Below are 23,346 nucleotides of genomic sequence, written 5' to 3'. Positions count from 1 at the left end.
AAGAGCAGAAAAAACTGCCTAACTGAGATCATTATTATCATCATTATTATTATCATTATTAGAAACTTTGGTGTGTTTGACGTGAACAGGGTGTGACGTGTGACAGAGAATAACAGAAAGATCCACAGATCGAAGCTTCAGTCTGCAGACATGAACTAAAGAACATCTGACACAAAGTATGCTGTGAGCTTGTGTGTGATGACATGATCTCTATCAAACAGTGTGTGAGTGTGGTGTGAGTGGTAAATGCGTGTGTGGTGTAAATGCGTGTGTGGTGTGTGTGTACTCTGTAAGTTTATCTAGGACACCATCAGTAATTATCCAATGACTGAGAAGCATGAAGTCCGCATGCAGAGCATCTCAGCAGGAAACTCAGCCAGTAATGAGGACAAACGCATACACACACACACGCACACACACACACACACACACACACGCAGTTCTAAAGTTGATTTTTTTTGTTTTTCCTTCACGTCTCTGCACAGGCGAGCATGTCTTCAGCGGGGGAGGGGCTGTACATGCCATGAGTATGTGGACAGTTACTAATTGTTTGTCCTTTGAGCTTTGGTAAGTTTCAACTCATTCAGACGAAAGTAACACAACGTGACAATGAAGTGAAGAAGAGCAGCTTAAAAGCACGTCTCCACAGACCGGGGTCTAAATCATTTTACCCCCTAAAAAGTCACTGATCAGGGCAGAGCTGAGCAGATTTGTGAAAACATATTTTCTGTCACCACCAAGCTCTACAAGTAATCTGTAACTTGCCAGTGTCATGTTAAAAATACTATTGAGCAAAATCAGCTGCTGGATTCAACTCAAAGCCTCCATGTTCAAACAATGTTACATCTGCCCACAGAAACACACAACAGAGAAACTGCACAGCTCCACATTATATTAAAGCTCTTTTCCACATCTTTACAAAATTTAAAGCTCTGGCTAGTTTGACTGGCAGCGCGGCTCAGAATCAGAAAGCGTCTGTGTAAAAACACAAATACAGCAGGTCTGATTTCTGAGCACCAGCTGGGTTAAACTCTGTATCTCAGACTTTGTTTTGCTCCTGTTAGTCAGAAACGTGGACGGAGTTGACATTCAGCTGCTGTGCTTTGTTTTGGGGGAGGGTTTAGGGAAAGAAGAGGACCAGCAGTGGAGAACAAGCCGTCCTACAGGTTTGGAATAAAAGACGAGCCTGCAGGGGAAGTGAAGGTGTTGGATTAGCACACACAAAGAGCTGAAGTGGCTCTGAGTCACGGGGCACAGTTCACAGGCTGGTATTTCACTCTGAGCCTCAGTCTGACCTGAAGAAGAATGAGTTTGTCTGTTTTTATACGCACAGATCAGGTTTCCATTCAGAGCTGCACAGGTGAGCGGAGTCTCCGCCCAGTGATGTGTCGGCACGGTGACATCAGCCCCATGGTGAGCGCTGGGTGTGTCCCGCAGGAAGAAACAACACGACCTGTCGAGGAACTTTGATCTGCACTGAAAGCTCAGAGAGAAGAGAGGCCGAAGGTCGTACATATCAAACATTCACCCTGACAAAGGCTTTTAATCTCTGGGCCACACACACACGCACACACGCACACACACCGTTTCTCGCGTCTCAGTCAGAGCCTAGTCAAGCACATTACGACACTGCGTGTCTTCTAATGTTCTCTAATCACACACTAGTGTGGTGCTAAAGCTAAAGGGAGTCTCCCTTATTGTTGCTGCAGGGAAAACGTCCTCTGAGATTAGGCAATAAAGCACCACACATATACAAACACAGAGACACAACAGTTGCTGACGTGATCCACAGTTCAAGCTCAGCAGGAGTGAGAGACTTCAGGTTCAGTACTTTGGTCCATTAACGTTTCAGTTCCCTTTGGTTGTGATTGGACTGTTTGAATGACATCATCCTGCATCATGCAGACGGGAAAAACCCAATATGACTTCAGTGTTTCCATCAACAAAATGCAAAACCATCTCACCGTGAGCACCTTTCAGTAGAAGTGAGGCAGCAGAGGTTCACCTGACCAGTCCTGGGTGAAATGTTTGGGGCATTTCCAACTCGGAAAAAGCCCAGAGGCAGAGCCAGGGGAATGCCTGGGAATGCCTCACTGTTCAGAAGAGCTGGAGGAGATTGGTGGGCATGGTGGGAGTGGGAGTCCTGCGTATTTCTGTTCAGACTGCTGCCCCAAGACTCGTTTAGAAAATGGGTGGATGGACATCCTCAACTATGATGTTTCAGTGTCTATCACACCGCCCTGACTCCCCGGTTCTTTCTAACAGCCTGCGTGAAGGACTCGTGATGAAGTTTACACCAAAATTAAAAGGACGTGTCACTGTCGCCAAAGTGCTCGTTCATAGGGCGTCATATGATTGTTGGGTTTTTCTCTGTATGCATCATCGTAGGGTCTACCTTACAATCTAAAGCGTATACAATACATAAACCTTGAGGCGACTGTCATTGTGATTTGAGGCTGTATAAATAAAATTTAATTGAACTTCTGCTTCCAGCCTCATCAGTGAGGAACAGAAGTTAAGTTAGACTGAAAACCGAGCCCACTAATCCTGTCACCATGTGACCAAACAACCAGCTTCCTCCACCTCAAACTCCACCCTCGGACAAAAAACACTTTAACACACAGACAAAAGTTGCTGAAACCATAACCATCAGTACACCTCTGCACTGAGTCCACAGTTAATCAGCAATAACAGTTCAAACGTGGTCACCTCATCTGTCAGCATTCAGCAGTTCTGCCTAATCCTAATAACAACATTACACAGAGAGCCTCTAATTATTACATCAAACAAACATTCATTGAGTTCAGGATCACTTCCTGGATTCAGTCACTACAAACTTAAAGGAAACGTTTATGTTTGAGAAGCAAACATCAGAACAAAGAGATAATAAATCTGACAGAAGTCAGATCTTTGCGTAAAAGTTTGTTCTGTCAGATTTGTTAGTTTACCTGCAGGAACGCACGTGTTAAAAATGATTGACACACAGGTGGAGATGCCTCTGATGGACTAAACTGGACAAACACAAACAGTTAGCAGGTTAAGGTGACTGACAGGTATTGGCTCGATTGATCTGGGACAGGAAGTGACATCACCAGTGAGCCATCAGGGTGGCTATTAATCATGCTCTTGTCTTCATCCAAATCATCAAAAGACAGGTGGAAACTCTTCTTATCAGACCCGCTCTGAAGTGGGTGGGGTCCTGACGAGAAGAGTTTCCACCTGTCTTTAGACTTTTCAGACTTTCTGGATGGGTTATGTGAGTGAAGATGGTTCTCTGCTGGCTCTACAGACGCTCCATCTACCTGCAGAGAGGGTCTGTTGGCAGACTGAGGCAGTGTCCAAAACATAAATCAATAAATATTTTAGTTTTTAAATATTTAAGTGCACTTCATTCATCTTAGCGTTCACCTGCATTTTGTTTATAATATGTGAGACAGGTGAGTGCAGAGGTTCAGTGCCAATCACAGACACATTCAGGAGTCTTCAGGGTTTCTGTGAGCCAGACAACGTGCTCCATTCATCCAGCAGCTGCAGCGCTGGCTGAGCACTGACAGCGGTGGGAACCAGAGAGCTGCAGCTCCGGAGGAGAGACATGCAGTCTGTTTGTTTCCTGCTTCCTCACAGACCCACAGCAACATGTAAATACACCAGCAGGAGAGCTCCACTCACATTTAACCTCATTTACATCACATTTAACCTCAGTCAGAAATCACACAGACTTCTTTCCAGATACAAATAATTACCTGCATGTGTAACAGTCTGTTATTAACTGCTTCAAAACAGCAGACCAATGAATACATTTAACAGCTGGAAGAGCTGACTGACTGCAGCAAACAGCAGAACTGAGTGAGACAGATGCCGGCTCTGGGAGGGTTTATGTCAACATTTTTCTTTCTTTTTTTTTATAATACTCGACTCCAGAAAACAAAACAAAACAAAACCTCCCACAATGCCTAATGAACAAAAGTCTGAATATGTTGACAGACTCAACATTTTGTACTGAAGACAGTGAACGTAACGAAGCTGCTTCATCACCAGACAGGAAGAAACTCCAGCCACAACCAGCACCAGAAAGATTTAATGAGAACTATTAATATTCACCAAAGAACAAAAGAAAAATTATCAAAATATCAAAAATATCAATTCTGAGTCCCCAAAGTCAAAGTTAAACTGAGATGTGTCACCTAATTTATTTTGCCAATGATAATAAACAAATTCTTGACATGGCAAAATGTATGAGTGAAAGTGAGTCTGTCATCTTTCCCAGAATCTTTATACTTGTGACCCCTGACCTTTGGGTACCTAATGGAGGAATTTAGTATTTCTGATTTAGCAAGCTGGATGTATGAAGTGTGAAGATGCAGTTTCTTCAGAGATGGAAGAATCCAAAATACCAGCAATGTAAATTCAAACTGACTTTCAGACTTCTTGTTTCAGGTAATTATGGAGCCGTTTCTTCTTAACGCCATAATCAAGTAATCAGCTGATCAATACAGCTTAGTGGGAAATCACTGAGCTGCTAGAGGGAAAAACAAGCATACAAAAACAGAATAATAAAAGTCTGACCCGGAGCGAACTGACTGCTGCCCTGAACATCAAAGTGCTGGAAAAAGGAGAGAACCGTCCGAGTTTAAACCAAAGCTCTCTGGATTCTAGAAGACACGCCGACCACTTTGTGATCAACAATGCTTAAAATTAATCAGATTATCAATCGGATCAATGAGTAAAGAAACTTGTCCCGCTGCAGGCCTGATCTGCTCTGACTCAGCAGCATCAGCAGAGTCCTGGATCTGAGCCCACCAGATTCCCACGAGACCAGCATCACTCTGAGATCACACTGATAACACCAAACCTGTTGGAGAGCCCAGCAATCATGACTCAGCTGAGCACAGGTGGAGCTGCAGGTGAAAGAAGCCCCCCCCCTCTCAAATACCAGATTACTCAGTCTGATGAGGTTCAGAGTGGCCCCACTTAATGAAGCGGACCACCGAGCCCAGGAGGAGGATTACAGCTCAGAGCTGACTCATAGACACACACACACACACACACACACACACACGCTGAGGTTCGGTCGGAAATCTGCGTCTGACTGATTCTAATCTGAAACATATGCTCACGCTGTCCTCAGAGCAGAGCTGCGACTAACGAGCTAATCCCGGCCTGCACAGCAGAAGACGACGACTTCTTCTGCGCGAGTCTCCATCATTCAGTCCAACCGCTCATCCTCTGCAGGGTGGCGGGGGTTGGGGTTGCATGGCGCCCGTCCTCGCTGGCTTTGGGTGATCACATCTAAACACAGTGGCTCAGTTTCTCAGACATGGGTTAAAAAGAGAGGTTACAGCAGAATGTGGAGAGGATGTAGACAAGTGCTGCTGTCAGCTGGTGGAAATGTTCACATGAATGAACTTCACTGTTTGTAAAACAATATTAAACATGACCGACTGAAAGCTGAATGAACTTCAGGGTTACGCCTGCACACGTGTTTTTATTTAGTTCTTACTTTTCAGTTTTTGTTCCATTCCAGAGATGGTTTGATTGTTTCTGTTTATATTTTTTTCATTGCAATGAATTTTTACGATGTGATCGGTATTTTTAAGACTGGAAGAAGCCGCTGCCCCTAATCTCGGGGGCAGGGATCCAAACAGAGAAGCCCACCCCCCTCCTCCACCCTTTCTAAGACAGCAGGGAGACATAATCTATCCTGGTCTGTCCTGGGGTGTCCTCCCTGATAGATAAAACATAACACGGTGAACAGAGGTGAACAGGAGGCGTCCTGGTCAGATGATTGAGCCACTTCAACTGCCTCCTTTCAGTGTAGAGGAGCAGCAGCTGTATCAGCAGCACGTACGGTCCAGCTTCACAGGTTTCATTGTTACTGCTGCAGGAACACAGACTCTGCGCTCACAGGTTAAACATATGGACAGGTGCGATGACAGGTGTGCACCTCTCTTCTGTCCTCTGAACATACCTACAGCCTGCCGTCATTATTTACAGTTAGCTTTTTAAAACGTAGCTGATCCAGCGTCCTGTCTACAGGTGCTGCTGCAGCTCATTTCCCCCTTTTTTCCAATTATGACACCTTTACTACGAGGTTTTCATCCTGAGACCAAAACCTGTGACAACAACTGTCTCAGCCAGAGTTTATGATGTCACTTAAATTAAAAAGGATGAAAGAAATGCGGTTCAGTGAAGCAAAACAACATAAAACAACACGGAAACTTTAAAATGTGATTTTAGTAAGAAGCTACAGCTTTATAAACATAAGCTGTGGAAACATCCCATCAACACAATCTGAAGCTGTAGGCTAACTTTAGTCTACAGAGTCTAACCTAACCTAACCTAACCAGCTAACCTGTCAGAGATCCTGCTGTCACTTCCGCACAGTCCACACATTAAATTTTGCTTCAGTTCAAACTGAAAGGTCCAAAAGTCAAAGTGAGTTTGGTGCAGAAGAGCTCTACGACAAAATGACGACAGTTAAAAATACATCTGGTGTCAGAGTCAAGGCCATCATTATCAGCAGCATGTAATAAAATGAAGCATCAACAGATTAAAGTCGGCTTCTGAGTCACTTTCTTCTCATAACAGCATGAGGAAGAAGACTCACTGAACTCCAGCACTCAAACAGCAGCACTCAAAGTTTTCAGAGAATGAAGCAGAGCCCAAGATCACAAAACAAAACAACCTGACAAGCTTTAATTCTCATCTCTCACAAGAAGATCTCAGAAAAAAAGCACAAAATTAAACTCACAACTTTTCCCCCTGCTGTAAACGCTGACGTAAGAAGACACTTTTCTGCCTGATTACAGTGGTTCATGAGACTGTACAGACTGAAGGACTACAGTGGGACTACAGTGAGTTCTGCTGCAGGAGGAAGCTCATTTAGTCTTTGCATCTCAGATTTCAGACAGCCTGATTGAGCAGAGGTTTCACTCAAGCTGAGGCGAGGTTAACAAGTTCATGAACATTCAAACAGGTTCCTGCTGAGTTAATAAAGAGTCACAGATTAGACCGGGAACGAAGCTCAGACTAAAGAGTAGAACACAACAAAGTCGAATCCTCGAATCAAAGAAATCCAACCATCAGACGATGAACGGAGCCCAGCCTGACTGAACCCACAACACTGCTGAATCCTACAATCCCCACAATGCATTAGAGTCTCTCTGCTTTTATTCTTTTTTTATTTTGTTTTGTTTTTGTCTGAGCATTTTCTTCCTCTTACTCATCAGCTGTTTTATGTTTTTATTCTCTCTCCCATTTCTTCCCGTCGGTTTATGATGCTGAAGAATATTAAGCTGGAAGACAAACACAACAAATTTAATGATCTGACTGTGTGCATGTGCGTGTGGCTGAAGGATGAAGACATTAGATAAGACAATGACTTCATCTCTGATTTTCTTTTGTTGCTTATTATAGAAAATGAGCTTTAATCATTAATCACGGATGTGCAGGTGAGCAGATGATGGGCTGTCAGTGATCTGAGTGATGAATCATCAGTGAGTCTAATAATGCTGCTTTTCCAGGCTGATAACAGGTTCAAACTACCAGCAGAAATCCAGCTTCCGGTCTCGCTCTGAAGGTTTATTCAACCAGTGATAATGCCCTGATCACAGAAACCGTCAAGCACGGCCTCACAGACAGCCTGAGTCCTGTGAACCACTCTGAAATCCAACACGGGTCCCTTTTAACTCAATCTGCGCCTCCTGCACCTGTCCGCTCAGCCGCACGCAAGACTCCATTCAAAAATTAGCCATTTTACAGTAAAGTGTGCATTCTGTGGAATTTCTTCGGTAAAGTCTCTTTAGTTGGCGTTATCCAGGCTTTACCTGTTCCTCTCTTACATTCAGCCCAAATAACCCCCCTACCCCACCTCTGTAGCGTCAACATTTATAGCTCCAACGTTACTTCACTCTCCACTCGCAGCGCCATGTACTAATGTTCCAACACAAGTCCCAACAGGTGACTCATTTCTTTAAAATCTGAATAAACACCGTCAGGTAACATAAACCATGCTCAGAGTTTAGTGCAGGTGAGTCCTGAGCGGCTAAAGGCGACGCAAGTGACGGGGTTCGGGCTGGAGCTGCTCCAGCAGGTGCGCGTCTGTTTTCCAGGTGAAAAGTAAACTCACCTTCGTGTACAGCTCGTTCACGGACATCGTGCCTTCCCGGTGGATCAAACTACACTAACAAGCTCCTCTTGTGCCCATTAATGATCCATTAGAGTCCCTCTGCGCTCCGGTTCGGTCCTAAACCAGCAGAGACCTTCCAGTGCGCATGCCCCGCAGCAGGTGTCTGGCCGAGTTTCGGTCACTTTGTTCGGTGTAGTGTCGGTCCGAAGGAGCACGCTCCCGCTGCTGTTTCCTCCGGTAAAAACGAACCCTCGGATACTTTAGGGTAAACTCAGAGCCGATGAAAAGTGTTAGAACCGGAAGAAGGATCCCGAAATCCAGAAAAACGGAAACGAAAAGCCTGAATCGACCCGCAGGTGGAGGGAGGAGGCCGGTTCTTCCTGACAGCCGTGTTTTCCCCACACTGCCCGCTGATTGGCTGATCCCTGGCTCCAAGCCAGGTTTCAACCACACACACACACGACGCGGGGTGCTTCAACGTGAGGCGTGGCGCCCCACAGAGGGTCCTGAGAGAAACCTGAGGGGTCCTTTTTTAAAAAAAATTCCCAAGTTAACATTTTATTTGAATTTCTGTGAATACCAACCCTGTAAAAGTATCAACACTATGTCAGCCTCTCCAAAATTCACTGCCTCACACAGTCAGATCTGGTACAGATAGCTCACCACTGTTCAGAAATTAGGAAGCCTTGCAAAATATTCTGAACTAATTAATACAAGACTGATTGTGTTTGTGGATCCAGTGGAAAACGGCAGCAATTCCACTGCCTGTTAATTCCAATATATAGAATTATTTGTGTGGGTCTAAGTGAACAGAGCTAAACCGCTAAAATAATCACTCCTAGCTGCTTCTCTAAACTCTGAAAGTCCGAATTTTATTTCACTTATTGCAAATCCAGCGTCAATCATGTGTATGAACTGTAATAAAACAACATATATGACTTTCAGTCTTTCTCACAGTAATTCAGAGCGCCATATATGGAGCAGGAAGACCCCACAGTGGGAATCCTCCAACATATGAGAAGCTCATTGGTAACATACATACATAAAACAAAAACATACTTTTGTCTGCCTGCTCTCCAATATTCTTCCACTCTTCACCAAACTTTGTATATATTATAATCAATGACCTCTAAAAACCTAAAACTTCTTTTCTGTGATTGGCTAACACACCTTTGTGGGTGTGGCCACTTTAATGGTCAAACTGCTGTAACTCTTTAATGTTTTATCTAGTTACAACCAAATCTGTTTATAAAGGTCAATATTATAAATACAAACTGCTGACCTTGTACCAGTTTTACCACTAAGTGCAAGGGTTTATTTATTAAGCAATAATAAATAAAACTATATAAACCACAATTAGTCAAATATATTTAAAAAACGTTAAAAATATAAGTAAAAATAACCAAAATTAGCTGTCTAAGTAAGCATTGCAAAATATTGGAATTGTGGTGCTGTCACAATAGCACCATCATTTGGTTGATTAGAGAACTACCCTCAGAGGAACTTACATTTTTCTATTTTTAATCTTTCTTTTGTTTGTTGATTATGTTTTCTTGAAGGCTTCGGAGTGACAACTAGAATGTCAAACAATCAGTCACAAAGAGAAGACAAACAGACATGAAAGCAAACAGGCTGCACACTGTGAGAATTAATCATTTAACGCTCGTCCACGCCTCCTCACCTCACAGCATTCATCCAAACGTGTCGTGTCATTCTTTCCACACCTTAAGCTTTGTTCCACTTCAACTCTTTGTGTTTAAATTGACCACAAAAACTGAATGCAGTGGAACCAGAAAGAGGCCAGACCAATCAAAGCTGCAATAATGAGGTGGGATGTAAAGAAATCCTGTGTTAACACCTGGTTTGTACTTAAGAATTTTTATGTTTCTTTCTATTTTTAAATGCAAATCATGTACTTTATAAATCCATTTATTTTACAGTAGGAGTTACACTGTAGGCTGAAACCAGCAAACATGTCACATGTTACACCTTAATCCGATGTAACCTGTGCATGTCAGTTAGCCTGCAAGGACAGCCGTTAAAAAAAACAAAAAAAACAAAAGCAAAACACTATTAAACGTTATTTTGGGATAAAGTCCTCAGACTTGGTGACCACTGACGTAGAATTTATTACTGTTGACTCAGTCTTTTAAATAGCTGCCAGGAGGCATTTCCTAGTCTGTGGCAAGAAGAAGCGTCAGCCTGCACAGCTGCAGTTCCTCTAATGACCACTTGAGACTCCAGCGCTGAGTCAGTTCCCATAGTCTCCCATGTTAAAATGTTCAGCTTTACTGCAGAAATAACATGTTTGCAGGCTGATACAGGAAACTGTTTTGTTACTATAACCTATTTCTCCCTTGTTGACTTTGTGAAGATTGTTGGGTTTGATCTAATTATTACAGTTTACATTATTATGGTGGTGAGAGGTGGCTGTAGCTGCCACGTTCGTGCTGTTGGAGGCAATTATCTGACCAATATCATGGTTGCTGTGAGTTTAACTATTGTCACAGATTGGCAGAGAAGTCTGAGCTCCAGTTTTAGTAAAATTCTAGGAATGTAACTTGGTGCTAACATGCTAGCTAGCATTGGGTGGTCAGTTTGCACTCCGCCACCTCGTCTAAATGTGGTCACTCCAGAAACAAAAAACTAATACAGCAGGATTCAAAACCAAAGGGTGCCTAAAACCAGTCTGTGCATGAGACTTTGTAGACATAAATCTAAAAATACGAATCTGGAGAGAAATTATGCCTTGTTATTACAGATGAAGCTACACAGCAGCATAGAAAGTAAACAAGCTCCAGTCGCATTATTAAAAATACAGTACTTTTGCTTAGATGATATTAATACTTCATCACTAAAAGAGCACTACACTCTAAACTGCTTCAAGATTTTGGGTCTCTTTCACTGTTAATGTTTTGCTTCAGTGCAGTAAGACTCCATCCAGCTGCACTATGGGAAATGTAGGTTTTTTGGCTGCTTTCTTTGTGTCTCATCCAGGCCTCTAAGAATCCTTCCAACTAATTTATCCTTTTCTCTTCAGACATGTTGATAAATCTCTCACAAACACAGTCAAACTAAAAATTCTATCGAGCCAGAAAAAGTAGATATTTGACCTTCATGCTCCACCACCCATCACATTTTTTATTTCCTGTAATAGCTCCTCACAGACATAAAACTTGAAAGTATAAAGCTGGTTTTACATAAAATGTTCTCATGTAAGTCAGACTTTTCCTTCTGATAACACATCAGTAAAGTGTGTCTGTTATCAGAGATGTTGTGTAATGCCGACAGGCTGAACGTTATAGAGAATATTTTGTGTGAACATTAACCACAGATATGAGCTCTTACAGCAAGTACAGAGGCGATAACGGGTCCTTTACCTTGGAGTAGGGGTAATAATCTCCACTCATCCTCTCCGGCTGATAAATAGATCCTCATGTGCTGAAGGAAGCTGCATCAGATCCTGTGACAGTGATTGTGGGAAGCAGCAGCTCATCTCAGACCTGTCTGAGCACAGCTATTATTCTTACTCAGCTAATGAGTCCACTCCCAAACCACTCCTTCTGCTGGTATGAGGTGTTTACCTGCACATGAATCTGACAAGACGCCGGTCCACCCACAACAGGCTTTATCACGCTGCCACAGCCGTGAAGGCTGTGAAACACAGGCGTGAAAAAGAACAACAGAGAACTTCAACAGGCTGCACACGGAAGAAGAAATCTCACCAGAGGCTGACAGACCTGTGATTTTCATTAATGTTCCTGAACCTGTGCTCCTCTGACATCAGTGAAATATAATGTGGCACAAGCATTCATATCACTGTTTTCCAGCTCTTTGTTTCATGCTTGGGAACAGAGGAGCTGTGCACGATTAACAGTTCAAAATAATCTTTATTGGTGCTGCACAAATCACCGTTCAGTCCTGTGGTCAGTCTTTGCAATAGAGACACAGTTAGTTACACAAGAAAATGGACAGCATAAACATGTAAGCATTTTTTTTATTCTTTGACTCTACAAGGGTAGCTGTGCATGATTCAGAGATTTGGATGAGCTGATTTCTTTCACCAGTTTTCAGAGGTGTGCTGAGGGACAGCAACAAGTATTTAAAGCTTACTTCTTAGCAATTTGGCAGCTGCCATGTTACTTTCTGTGGGACCAGAAGCGACCATATTTGGAGGAAAGGGTGGAGTTTCAAGAAAAATTCACAGAGGTCAGAGATCAGGTGAGCAGTAGACTCATTTTGTCAAAGACTTCTATTCAGTCAGACTCCCTTTTTGACTTCTTTTTCCTGCATAGTAGGAGGAGTGCAAGACTTCACTTTACTGACCTAGATGCTGTGTCCATCTTTGATATACAGTTTATGTTTGGTTTACAAACACGATCAGGTGAAATAAAGATGAACTGAAATAAATGAAAATATTAAGTGAATATGTTATTCAGGTGATTTCAGGTCTGCAGAGACCGTTTTTTTTAAGTCATTTTGACCTTCAGGTGATTGTTTTGCTATTTCTCAGCATTCTTAAAAAAACAAAAACAAAACAAAACACTGTGGTCATGCTGAGGTGTTCATGTTATTCTGTCCATCCCACCTCCAGCTATGATGTAATGATGAAATGATGCAGAGTTTATTTGTGCTTGCACAAGTTTACCCATGAAAACCTCAGAGTGTGTCAGATCGTGTTAGTGTGATATTTCCTTAACACGATGATTGAATAACTTCATTAACACAAACTGCAACAGTATGTTGTTAGTAACAGACTCTAGTGTACATTAAATACTCATTAACTTCTTCAATTAACAATGTAACAATGATGTAAGCATATGCAAGGGGACAGCATTACAGTATGGCCCCGGGCAAAGAGATGTTTTTTTTGGGCCCCGCATAAAGGGAATGTTAAAGAAAAACTAGTGTGAACGATTCTTGGACTGACTAAGACTTTAGTGGAGTCAGGCTTAGGATTTTAGGATCGAGACTTTTTGATAGTGTGCAATCCAAACAACACAGCAGCTTATTAATGACAAATATATGAAAAAGAGGCCGAGTATAAATTCCACCAGAAGAGCAGGTCACACGTCTGCCAAAGGTAATGCAAAAGCCATTTGGGGCGATCTTCAAAAAACAGTCAAATAGTTTTATCCATTTATTCTGCTTAAACCTCCCATCCTACCTGAGTATAGTCATGCAGGATGAGCGCTTTATAACGAAGAACCAATATGCTACTAATAAACAGGAAAGGAATGGTGAGTATGTGCACCTTCATGTTAAGTGTTACCTGTTCATTAAATACATTAAAGACATGATGCTTGCTGAGCTGGGAGCTTCATCCTGGGAGTTCTTTGTCAGCTTGCAGTGATGTTCATAAAGAAGAGTCATTTATAATTATTAGAGATGGTTTACAGTGAGTCACCCCGTTACATCAAACTGCTGCTGTTGCCTATTTTCTTTTTACCACATGACGATTCTTTCACAATAAAAGGCTGAGACGTTTTGTAACGTTGCTCTCTTCCCTCTCCTTCAGTAAATATTACCCAACAGAGAGTGTGAATCACAAACAGGCTCCTCTGACATCACTCACCCCATCACTCACTTCACAGTGAAGCATTTAAAGGGCAAACCAAAGCAGCATAAATCTGTCACCTGCTTCAGGTGTTTATTATCACGATATAAATAAAACTACTTCAGAGAACCGCTGTTATTAATACCAACATAAGCTTAAGTGTTGTTGTTAAGTGTTGTTTTTCTGTATTCCAAACTTTTTTCAGCTATGATTCAATTTCTTTAAATTTGAATAGTCACAGAAACACAACCAGACTAAAACGTCTCTTGAAATCACTCTTTTTAATGAATTTTGTGTGTTAAATAAAAGAGAAATATCCAAACAAAATACATGTGGAGAAAACCTGATACACACCCCGTCCCCCAATTAAACTGTGGGGGTTCAGTAGTCTGTAAGCCGGGTCTGGGGCGCAGACCTGGAGACCTCCACTCTCCTAAAAGGGTGGGTGCCAGCACTGTGGGACATGAACCTGGACAGTATGTGCTCTTTCTTGGCGCTGAGGAGCTGCTCCAGCATCAGGCCCTGCTGGTGCTCCCGCTGCTCCTGAGCCTTCAGCTCTGAGCGGAGCTGCTGCTGCAGCTGCATCTGAGCACGGAGGTCGGCTTGGTATGCCCCGGCTACCTGCTTCTGCCTGAGGGACGGACAGACAGTAAGTCAGACACATGGACATCAGACAACCCAGACAGCACTCGGCCGTTTGTTGACCTACCGTCTCTTCTCCTCTTCCTCCTTCTGCTTCTCCTCCTCAATGACTCGCTCCAGCTCCTCACACTCCTTTTTCACCTCGGCCTGTTTCTGCAGATTAGCATACACTGGAGTGCACAGACACACACACACAGACGCAGACACACACACGCACATGCACACACTAAGTCAGCATTTAAACAGTGAAACAATTAAAGAGTTCAAATTGAAGTATAAAAACTGCCTCGGGTCTGCTGTGAATCTCATTTGAGCGTCTTTGTGTTTTGGAACACGTTCACATCAGGCGGCCTCACAATGTCTCGTGTTTTCATTTTAGCACATGACGTCATGAAATGTAGGATAAATCATTTCTCAGCAGCATGAATGCTGTTCTGCTTTCTCTCACATTTGTTCTGGATCTGCAGGTGCTGCGCCTCCATCACCTCCTCCATCAGCCTCTTCCTGGCCTCCCTCTCCAGCCGGCTCTTCTCCTCTCGTTTAGCCCAGACCTCCTTCAGCTGCTCCTCGATCAGGTGCTCCATCTCCTCCTCCTCTTTCCTCTGTCTCTGCAGCTCCTCGAACAGATACTTCCGGTACCTGCGCTGCTCCTCACGCAGCTCCTCCTGAATGCACACATACACACAGACACACAAGCAAGCACGCGGTAAATCAGATGAGTGCGTTCTCGTGCTCCTTCACAAGTGAAAACCTTTCTCTTCGCTGCTGAAAACTGCGAATGCTGTTCATCATCTTTTATCTGAATTTCTCGATTCTCATCACCTCAGAAATATGTTTTATTTACATTTTTTCCAATTTTAATACAATACCATACAAATTTTATGTGTCACATATATAGTACAACATATAGTGAACATGTAGTGAAATGCTTGTGTCCTGAACTGCGGACAGGCTGCAGATGTAGCCAACCCACGTCTTTTGAAACATTAATTTAGTCTTTACTCTGTGTTAGACCATACTGATTAACTTCAGCCTAAAGACAGCTTCAGGTCCTTAGTAAATGTCTGACCTGCTTCATCAATGTTCACTCTTGTGTCAGCTACAGTCATTGTTGACTTCAGGAGACACAGCACTGACTTAGCCCCCCTTTACATCAACGGGGAGTGTGTGGAGAGGGTCCACACCTTCCGGTTCCTTGGTGTCCTCATCTCTGCTGACATCTCCTGGACAGACAACATCTCAGCGGTCGTCAAGAAGGCCCAACAGCGGCTGCACTTCCTGAGAGTCCTCAGGAAGTACAAGCTGAACTCCAACCTGCTGCTGACCTTCTACCGCTCGTCCATTGAGAGCCTGCTAACCTACTGCATCACGGTATGGTACGGCAGCTGCACCAAGGCGGATAGAGTGAGGCTTCAGAGTGTGGTCAAGACAGCACAAAAGATCATCGGTTGCCCTCTCCCCTCCCTGATGGACATTTATTCCTCCCGCTGCCTCAGCAGAGCAGCAAACATTATCAAGGACAGTTCCCACCCTGGTTTCAACATGTTCAGCCTGCTTCCCTCAGGGAAGCGCTACAGGTGCATCAGCACAAAAACCCACAGACTCAAAAACAGTTTCTTCCCCAAAGCGATAACCACCCTGAACTCACACATGCACCGATAACACAGCCCCCCCCCCCAATTTTTTTTCTTCCTACTTCCTTTATGGACCACCACTGTGCAATACCAATTCTATGTGCAATAACCCAACTGTATATACACAACACTATTTATTACATATTACTTTTTTTAAAACCGGCTTGTATGTTTGTACATTTTATATATATATATATCTTTTTCCCTCTGTTAATACTGTCCATATGTATATAGCGCTGCAGAACTGTACCCCCCCCCAGCATGTTTGCACTGAGTAGATGCTCTGTATCTCATTCTACAACTGTATAGTGACAATAAAGGCATTCTATTCTATTCTACAGCTGACTGCAGTGCTCTGAGGCCCCCTGCTGGCCTGAATGAGGAAGTGCACTCACTGTGGGTAACCATGCCTGAATATTTTCGTTCTTCCACTGAAGTCGTTTGAATTTGTCTGAGAGGATCAGTGCTAAGAATCAATCTGTCACTGAACCACAGAAAGAGCAGCACAGAAAACTCATCCACCAATCAAATAATGTTCATCCATCTTCTGACTGCTGTTCCTGAAGTTCAGGTCTCAGGAGCAGTAGTCAGACCTCCCAGACCTCTGCAGTGTGTCCTGTGTCTGCAATGAGGCCTCCTCCAAGCAGGAGATCGAAAACTTGAACCCGGTCATTTCTGAACCTCCTCATTCCACCTCAGCCTGATCCTTTTGATGCAGACAAACAGCTCTCAGCCTCATTCTTCTGGTCTACCCAGAGTTCGCGGTCAGCTTTACTTTTACACTCAGTTCTCTCTTATTACCAAAGCAGTCCATCATACCATCCACCTGCAGCCTGCTGCTCCGTCCTTCTCCCACTGAAGAACAGGAGCATAGACACTTATAGCACAGTGCTCTCTGACCTTTTACAGCTCAGACATGTTAATGCTGTTTCCTGCCATAGTGCTAGTTTGAGGCTTTCCCTTAATCAGATCAGCAAAACTACATAATCAGCACAAAAACAAAGAAGTGGTTCACAAATTCAGTGATAAAAAGCACCCTGACTGAAGTCCAACAGCCACCAATCTAAGTCTGTGAGCATCCTCGAGAGGACACAGATCTCATGTTGTGTTAAACACCAGTGTTACAAACAAGACAACAATCATTTAAAGAATTGATTTTACATTTCCTGGCTCAATCCGGCCTTGACGTTCAGGTTCTCTTACCTTCCTCTGAGCAGCTCCTTGTTTCTTGTCTATTTCCTGCTTGAGCAGTGCCTGCAGGATACTCATGTCCAGCTCCAGCTCCTCGCGCTGCTCCTGGGCCAGGCGCTTCATCTTCAGCCTTAAACCATGGTCCAGCAGCCGCCGCTGGCCCTGCTGCGCCCGGAGCTTCTGCTGCTGCTCCCGCTGCTCGTGCAGTAGGCTTGTCTGCCGCTGCTGCGCCTGCACGCCACACAGTTATCATACACTCAGTTGTCACGTCTGCCGAATGTGCAAAAGGTGAATGTGTCACTGCTCTAGGTTGGAACTGTAGACAGTGTTGTGTTTAGCAGGAGTGTGGAATATGAACAGGAGGCTCCTGCGCATGCTCAGAATGACCCTTTAAATCATCTTTCAGGCATCAGAATGAGCTGCAGTGGTTGTGTGTGTTTGTGAGCTGTGTCTCCCCCTTGTGGTGATTTGAGATGAGTGCGACTGTAATGACTGAGGAACAGACCAGAAGCCGGGCCTCCTCTTCTTTCAGCTCCCTCTCCCGCTGCCTCTGCTGCTCGGCCGCCTCCATCTGCCTGCACAGGATGCTGCGCTGCTCCTCGTTCCTGTGCCGCTGGCTCTGGGCTCGGGCGCTCTCCTGCTCCTCTTTGGCTCGCCCATCACCCGCCCACAGTTCAGAGAAGAGCAGGTCCTCCTCCTGCTGCCGCCGCTTTTGCTCCTGCCGGTTCCTCACCTGAGCGGCTCGCTCCCGGCACACCTGCTCCTCCGTCAGCCTGCTGCGGATGCTGCGCACCTCCTCGCACTGCTCCCTGAGCACAGCAGCAACCACACAACTGAGACTACTCATTAAAAATTAAAAGGATTTTCTAATGTTGGTTAAAGGACCGAATCAGCTTTTTAAAGTCTAACTTTCTGAACTTGTTTTTAAGCAGCTTCAGTTCAGGCAGGCCAAACTAGCTTCCTGCCTCGAGCTGTGCTCCCATTTAACTTGTTCCAGTGTGACTCAGTAGTTTGAAATGAATGCCTTCAGAGGAGTTCACTGGCTCTAATATTAATGATTTATCTTGGGAATGTTTGTAACTGAGATGAATATTTGTAACTGTTTTCTGCTATTTAATTAAAGTGAATCACCATCTCTATAAGACATGCCACGGTGGACGTTTAGGTGGAGGGTGCAGGGTACCTGAACTGCTGCTCCAGCTTCTCAGACACCAGCTGCTGCCGCTCGCTCTCTCTCTTGTGTCTCAGCGCTTTGGCTTTCTCTCTCATCTTTGCCTGTTTCTCTAATGTTGTCTCCTTTTTCTCCTCCATCTCCTGCAGGAGCTGCTGCTCCTCCACCTCCAGCAGCTCTGCCAGCCTGAGGACACGATTGGGTGAGAAAGATGTCACAGCAAGCACAGACTGTAAATACTGTATCCCACCATCCACTCAGCACCCTCCTCTGTCACACCAACCCTCTGCATGTCCTCCTTCACTACATCCATGAACCTCCTCTGAGGTTTTCCTCTCCTCCACTCTGCCTGCACTTTCTTCTTCACATCTTGTGCACCCTTGTACATTGGATGGTTGACCCCAGATATTTAAACTCATCCACCTTCATCTGCTGCTTGCATGTTCATCTTTACACGTGTGTGCTTATTCCTCTTCTCTCCAGTTCTTACCTCCACCTCTCCAGGCTCTCCTTCCTCACTACAGCCGAGGATTAAAACTATGATGCATTATTATTCTGAGCTTTAATAATCTCTCATTTTAGGTGGGATACTGGGTGATGAAAACCGGTAAAAAGTCACTTGATTAGCAGGTACTAAGGTTACATGTGTGCTGTGTAATCAGAGTATAAAGTAATGAGAGTACTAAAGGTGCTGTGGGTGGACTTTGTCATCAAACCTGCGTCTCCTCCGCTCGACGTCAGTCTCGTGCTGGCTCACGGCGGCTTGGACTCCCCTCTCCACGGCTCCTCTCAGGAATCGCCGCTCCGTGTCTTTCAGCCATGACGTCTTGATGCTGCAGCTCTGCTGGTACTTGGAGAACTCCAGCACTTTGTCTCGGGCCGCGTCCTGCCTCTGCCTCTGCAGCATCAGCTGCTCTGCAGGCCTCAGAGCAGGAGGCCGGGCTCTCTGAGACACCACACAGATCCAGAACAACAACCACACAGACAGAAACTGACATCAGTAACACTGCAGTATGCAGGTGTATGAATAAGTTGTACATATATTTCTTGTGTAAATGTAAAGCTGTCTGTGTTATTATGTAAATACTTATTTACGCTATTGTGTATTTCACACAGAGAGATGCCAAACTGCCTTTCATTGTTCTTGTAACAGTGACAATAAAGAGCTATTCTATTCTATTCTATTCACTGTAACTCACAAACATATTTTACTCCACTACTCCTGTTTAGTTACTTTGCAGGTTAATACTGAAGCAACAGCAAATATAATACTTTATAGATTTACTCTGAAATAGGACACTTTGCATAGTAAATGGTAAATGGACTGGTTCTTATGTAGCGCTTTCTACTCTAAGAGATCACTCACAGCACTTATACAACTTGCCTCATTCACCCATTCACACAAGCACTTTTTTCTATGCTCTTTTTAAGTGCTTTCTATCTGACACTCACACATTCATACTCTGATGGATGCATCTGAGAGCAACTTGGGGTTAGTATCTTGCCCAGTGATATTAAGCATGCAGACTGGAGCACACGGGGTTGAACCACCAACCTTTAGGTTATGCAATATTTTCACTTTTACCTCATAGTATTATTTTTAATTTTACTCACAGTAGAGTACTTTTACACTGGAGTATTTATACTTTCAATGCATGTATAATTCAGATAAAACTGAGGTTATTGTACTCGGCCCTGAAAATCTTAGAAATATGGTATCTAAGCAGATTCTTACTCTGGATGGCATTACCTTGGCCTCCAGTAATGCTGTGAGGAACCTTGGAGTCATTTTTGACCAGGACATGTCCTTCGATGCACATATTAAACAAATATGTAAGACTGCTTTCTTCCATTTGCGCAACATCTCTAAAATTAGAAATATCCTGTCTCAGAGTGACGCTGAAAAACTAGTTCATGCATTTATTACTTCCAGGCTGGACTACTGTAATTCTTTATTATCAGGATGTCCTAAAAACTCGCTGAAAAGCCTTCAGCTGATCCAAAATGCTGCAGCAAGAGTACTGACAGGGACGAGAAAGAGAGAGCAGATTTCTCCTGTTTTGGCTTCCCTTCATTGGCTTCCTGTTAAATCCAGAATTGAGTTCAAAATCCTGCTCCTCACATCCAAGGTCTTAAATAATCAGGCCCCATCATATCTTAATGACCTTGTAGTACCATATCACCCTATTAGAGCACTTCGCTCGTGCACTGCAGGCCTACTTGTTGTTCCTAGAGTATTTAAAAGTAGAATGGGAGGGAGAGCCTTCAGTTTTCAGGCCCCTCTTCTGTGGAACCAGCTTCCAGTTTGGATTCGGGAGACAGACACTATCTCTACTTTCAAGATTAGGCTTAAAACTTTCCTTTTTGCTAAAGCATATAGTTAGGGCTGGACCAGGTGACCCTGAATCCTCCCTTAGTTATGCTGCAATAGACGTAGGCTGCCGGGGATTCCCATGATGCATTGAGTTTTTCCTTTCCAGTCACCTTTCTCACTCACTATGTGTTATTAGACCTCTCTGCATCGAATCATATCTGTTATTAATCTCTCTCTCTCTTCCACAGCATGTCTTTCATCCTGTTTTCCTTCTCTCACCCCAACCGGTCGCAGCAGATGGCCGCCCCTCCCTGAGCCTGGTTCTGCCGGAGGTTTCTTCCTGTTAAAAGGGAGTTTTTCATTCCCACTGTCGCCAAAGTGCTTGCTCATAGGGGGTCATATGATTGTTGGGTTTTTCTCTGTATTTATTATTGTGCTATCTACTGTACAATATAAAGCGCCTTGAGGCGACTTTTGTTGTGATTTGGCGCTATATAAATAAAATTGAATTGAATGTATATCTTTTAGCGTACTCGTAACAGATTTTACTGTATTCTTACTTTCATCTGTATGAGCCTACCTTCACACTGCAGAAATTGTACTTTTACTTAACAGCAGTATAAGTGCTATTACTTTAAATGTTGCCTTTACACCGCTGCATTTTTTTGTACTTTTACCCTGCAGTAAATTTACCTATTTACCTTACTATTATGGACCATTTTTACTAAAGGCGTGGTGCTGCTTCTTCGTTGGTGTCCCTCTTACCACAGCCACAGAGTGGGGCGTGGGTCCGGTGATCTCCCTGCACCTCGTTCTCCTCTGACTGAGCAGCATCCCGCGGGGTTGGGCTCTTGGTGTCCGGGTTTCTTCCCCTGTTCTCCGGTTCACGACTCTTCGTTTCACCTCTCGGAGCTCCGTAAGTCTTTGTTAAAAGTTAAAACACAGAGGAGACCTTCGCTTTCCGTTACCATGGAAGCAACAAACAGAGAAGACGTTGGTCACAGCTCAGTGTATGTCGGCTGCGGTTTCCGGTGCGTCAGCGTGGCCGCCGTATTTCTCCGGGGCAACTCCGCCCCCTGCTGGGCATACACTGTGCGATTTTTTCAGTCGCGTTATTCACCTTCTGCTCAAACTGTACGCCTGACTCGCAGGGGTTAGAAGTTCGTAGGTCACGATGCAGGGTCTCACACTATACGGCCCGATGCTCTGATGTGACCTGAGTGCTCACACTGTGCGTCCATAAAATGAAGGTTATGTAGATGAAAGCTAGTACACTCATATCCTGACAGCAATATGAGGAAGTGAGATCTTGAGTTTGCACTCATTAAAAATTAATTTCTTGAAGTAGTACTTACCTTCTTTGACATTTTTCATACAGAACATTTTATCCACATTTCTGCTTTTTATGAAATTTATGAGAGAGACAATCTACAAGGTAAGGTAAGGGGGCGCGAGAATAAATCAAAAACAATGTAGTACCAAAAGTAACATATTTAGATTCGGTATATTTAATCAATTTGAAGGTTTGTAGTCACAAGCCATAAATACTTGAACACTGTGCTTTGGAAATATATCAGCATCTACAAAGTCTGTCCAGTTTATCTCTCCTTATTAGCTTCATAGGAAACAAGGCATACTTACATTTCACAGCATTTTGTAGAGGACAATCCAACACGCAGCCTTAATCACATCTCTCAGTGGTGGAGGTGTAACTGCTGCCATGGTCGTGCACGATCTCTCTCTCTCTCTCTCTCTCTCTCTCTCTCTCTTCTCTTTCCCTCTCTGTGAGTGTGTTTGTGTCGGGTGAGTCGGTGAGACGGACCGAAAATGTAATATATTTGCTTTTGTAAATAACTTTTTACGTCCTACCTAATATTAGTGGTACTTTTATACTACTGTAGTGCCTACATTTACTATTAATAAGCACATCTTAACAAGAAATTGTGAAGCCATATTATTGTGTCAGCCTATCAGTGACTAAATGGTGTGTCAACCAATGACTGAATGCATATCTATCTCAAAAGAAAGAACAAAAACTCAAAATTTAACACTTGATAGGAAAAGACACACTGCTGGAACATGTTATCATTAGCAGGGATTGTGTTAAGGAATGCAAACAAGGAAAAGAAGAAGCTGAAGTATGCCAACTTACTCAGGTACTGGACGGAAAGTCAGGGGCAAAAGGTTTGATGGAGTGATGACTCCAAATTTAGTCTAAATCATCATCATCATATGCAGAGGAGGTCAGGAGAGCGCTACAGCAGTGAGTGTCTACAGTCGTCTATAAAACATATTGGAGGCTCAAACCAACTGTCAAGCATGCTGGTTTAAGGGTGGTGATTTGAGCTTGTTCTGCAGCCACAAGAGATAGTCACCTTGCAGCTGACAAACTCCTCTGTATGCCAAAGTTTTCTAGAGTCAAATGTGAGGCCGTCTGTCCGACAGCTAAAGCTTCTCCTAAATTAGGCCATGCAACAGGATAATGACCCCAAATACAGCAGCAAATCTACAGCATGGAAGCCCAGACCTCAATCTGACTGAAATGCTGTGTATAAAGGAATGCTTGCAATGCTTGAATTGAAGCAGCAGAAGTTACTGCTGCTAACTGCTGGTTCTGTAAACTACTCAAACATAGAATGATTGCGATATCGAACTAAAACAAATGCCTGAATCCTAAATTGTGGATATCCTATTGTGGTGATCTGAAAT

The 23,346-nt window shown here is 43.7% G+C and overlaps 2 protein-coding genes across 5 annotated transcripts in view; both read right to left on the bottom strand.

The window, feature by feature from the left end:
• Window positions 1-11,596, bottom strand: part of myo5b (myosin VB) — a 47,977-nt gene extending 36,381 nt beyond the window's left edge. For 2 of the 3 annotated variants that reach the window (XM_039615261.1, XM_039615262.1), the window contains exon 1: window positions 11,509-11,596. In XM_039615261.1, coding sequence (XP_039471195.1) covers window positions 11,509-11,538 — 30 coding nt within the window. In that variant the 5' untranslated portion in view covers window positions 11,539-11,596. Of the gene's footprint in view, window positions 1-8,128; window positions 8,519-11,508 lie in introns of those variants that run through there. The other variant, XM_031741066.2, reaches the window with a different exon arrangement.
• A 2,353-nt stretch (window positions 11,597-13,949) lies between these two features.
• Window positions 13,950-21,679, bottom strand: cfap53 (cilia and flagella associated protein 53). 2 transcript variants are annotated; one of them, XM_031741079.2, is made up of 8 exons: window positions 21,403-21,679; window positions 19,040-19,269; window positions 18,336-18,509; window positions 17,658-17,961; window positions 17,165-17,383; window positions 14,776-14,992; window positions 14,395-14,497; window positions 13,950-14,316 (listed from the first exon to the last, which is right to left on the bottom strand). In XM_031741079.2, the coding sequence occupies exons 1-8, from the start codon at window positions 21,469-21,471 to the stop codon at window positions 14,067-14,069; spliced, it is 1,566 nt and encodes a 521-aa protein (XP_031596939.1). In that variant the 5' UTR covers window positions 21,472-21,679; the 3' UTR covers window positions 13,950-14,066. The 2 variants fall into 2 exon arrangements, with proteins under 2 accessions (XP_031596939.1, XP_039470383.1); XM_039614449.1 differs by having other exon boundaries at window positions 21,339-21,433.
• Between the last annotated feature and the right edge of the window lie 1,667 nt (window positions 21,680-23,346).

The sequence above is a fragment of the Oreochromis aureus genome, linkage group 7, assembly GCF_013358895.1.
Source record: "Oreochromis aureus strain Israel breed Guangdong linkage group 7, ZZ_aureus, whole genome shotgun sequence".
NCBI classification, from domain to species: Eukaryota; Metazoa; Chordata; class Actinopteri; order Cichliformes; family Cichlidae; genus Oreochromis; species Oreochromis aureus.
Note: the sequence above shows the minus strand (reverse complement) of the source record. Positions and strands in the feature narration are given on the sequence as shown.

What these genes read in the sequence shown, in the direction of transcription:
- cfap53 (XM_031741079.2), bottom strand. Translation starts at nt 21,471, where the DNA reads ATGCTGCTCAGTCAGAGGAGAACGAGGTGCAGGGAGATCACCGGACCC. An exon ending in CGCCCCACTCTGTGGCTGTG is followed by an intron (nt 19,270 to 21,402) that starts GTAAGAGGGACA and finishes GTGGTGTCTCAG; the next exon opens with AGAGCCCGGCCTCCTGCTCT. An exon ending in AAGCTGGAGCAGCAGTTCAG is followed by an intron (nt 17,962 to 18,335) that starts GTACCCTGCACC and finishes TGCTGTGCTCAG; the next exon opens with GGAGCAGTGCGAGGAGGTGC.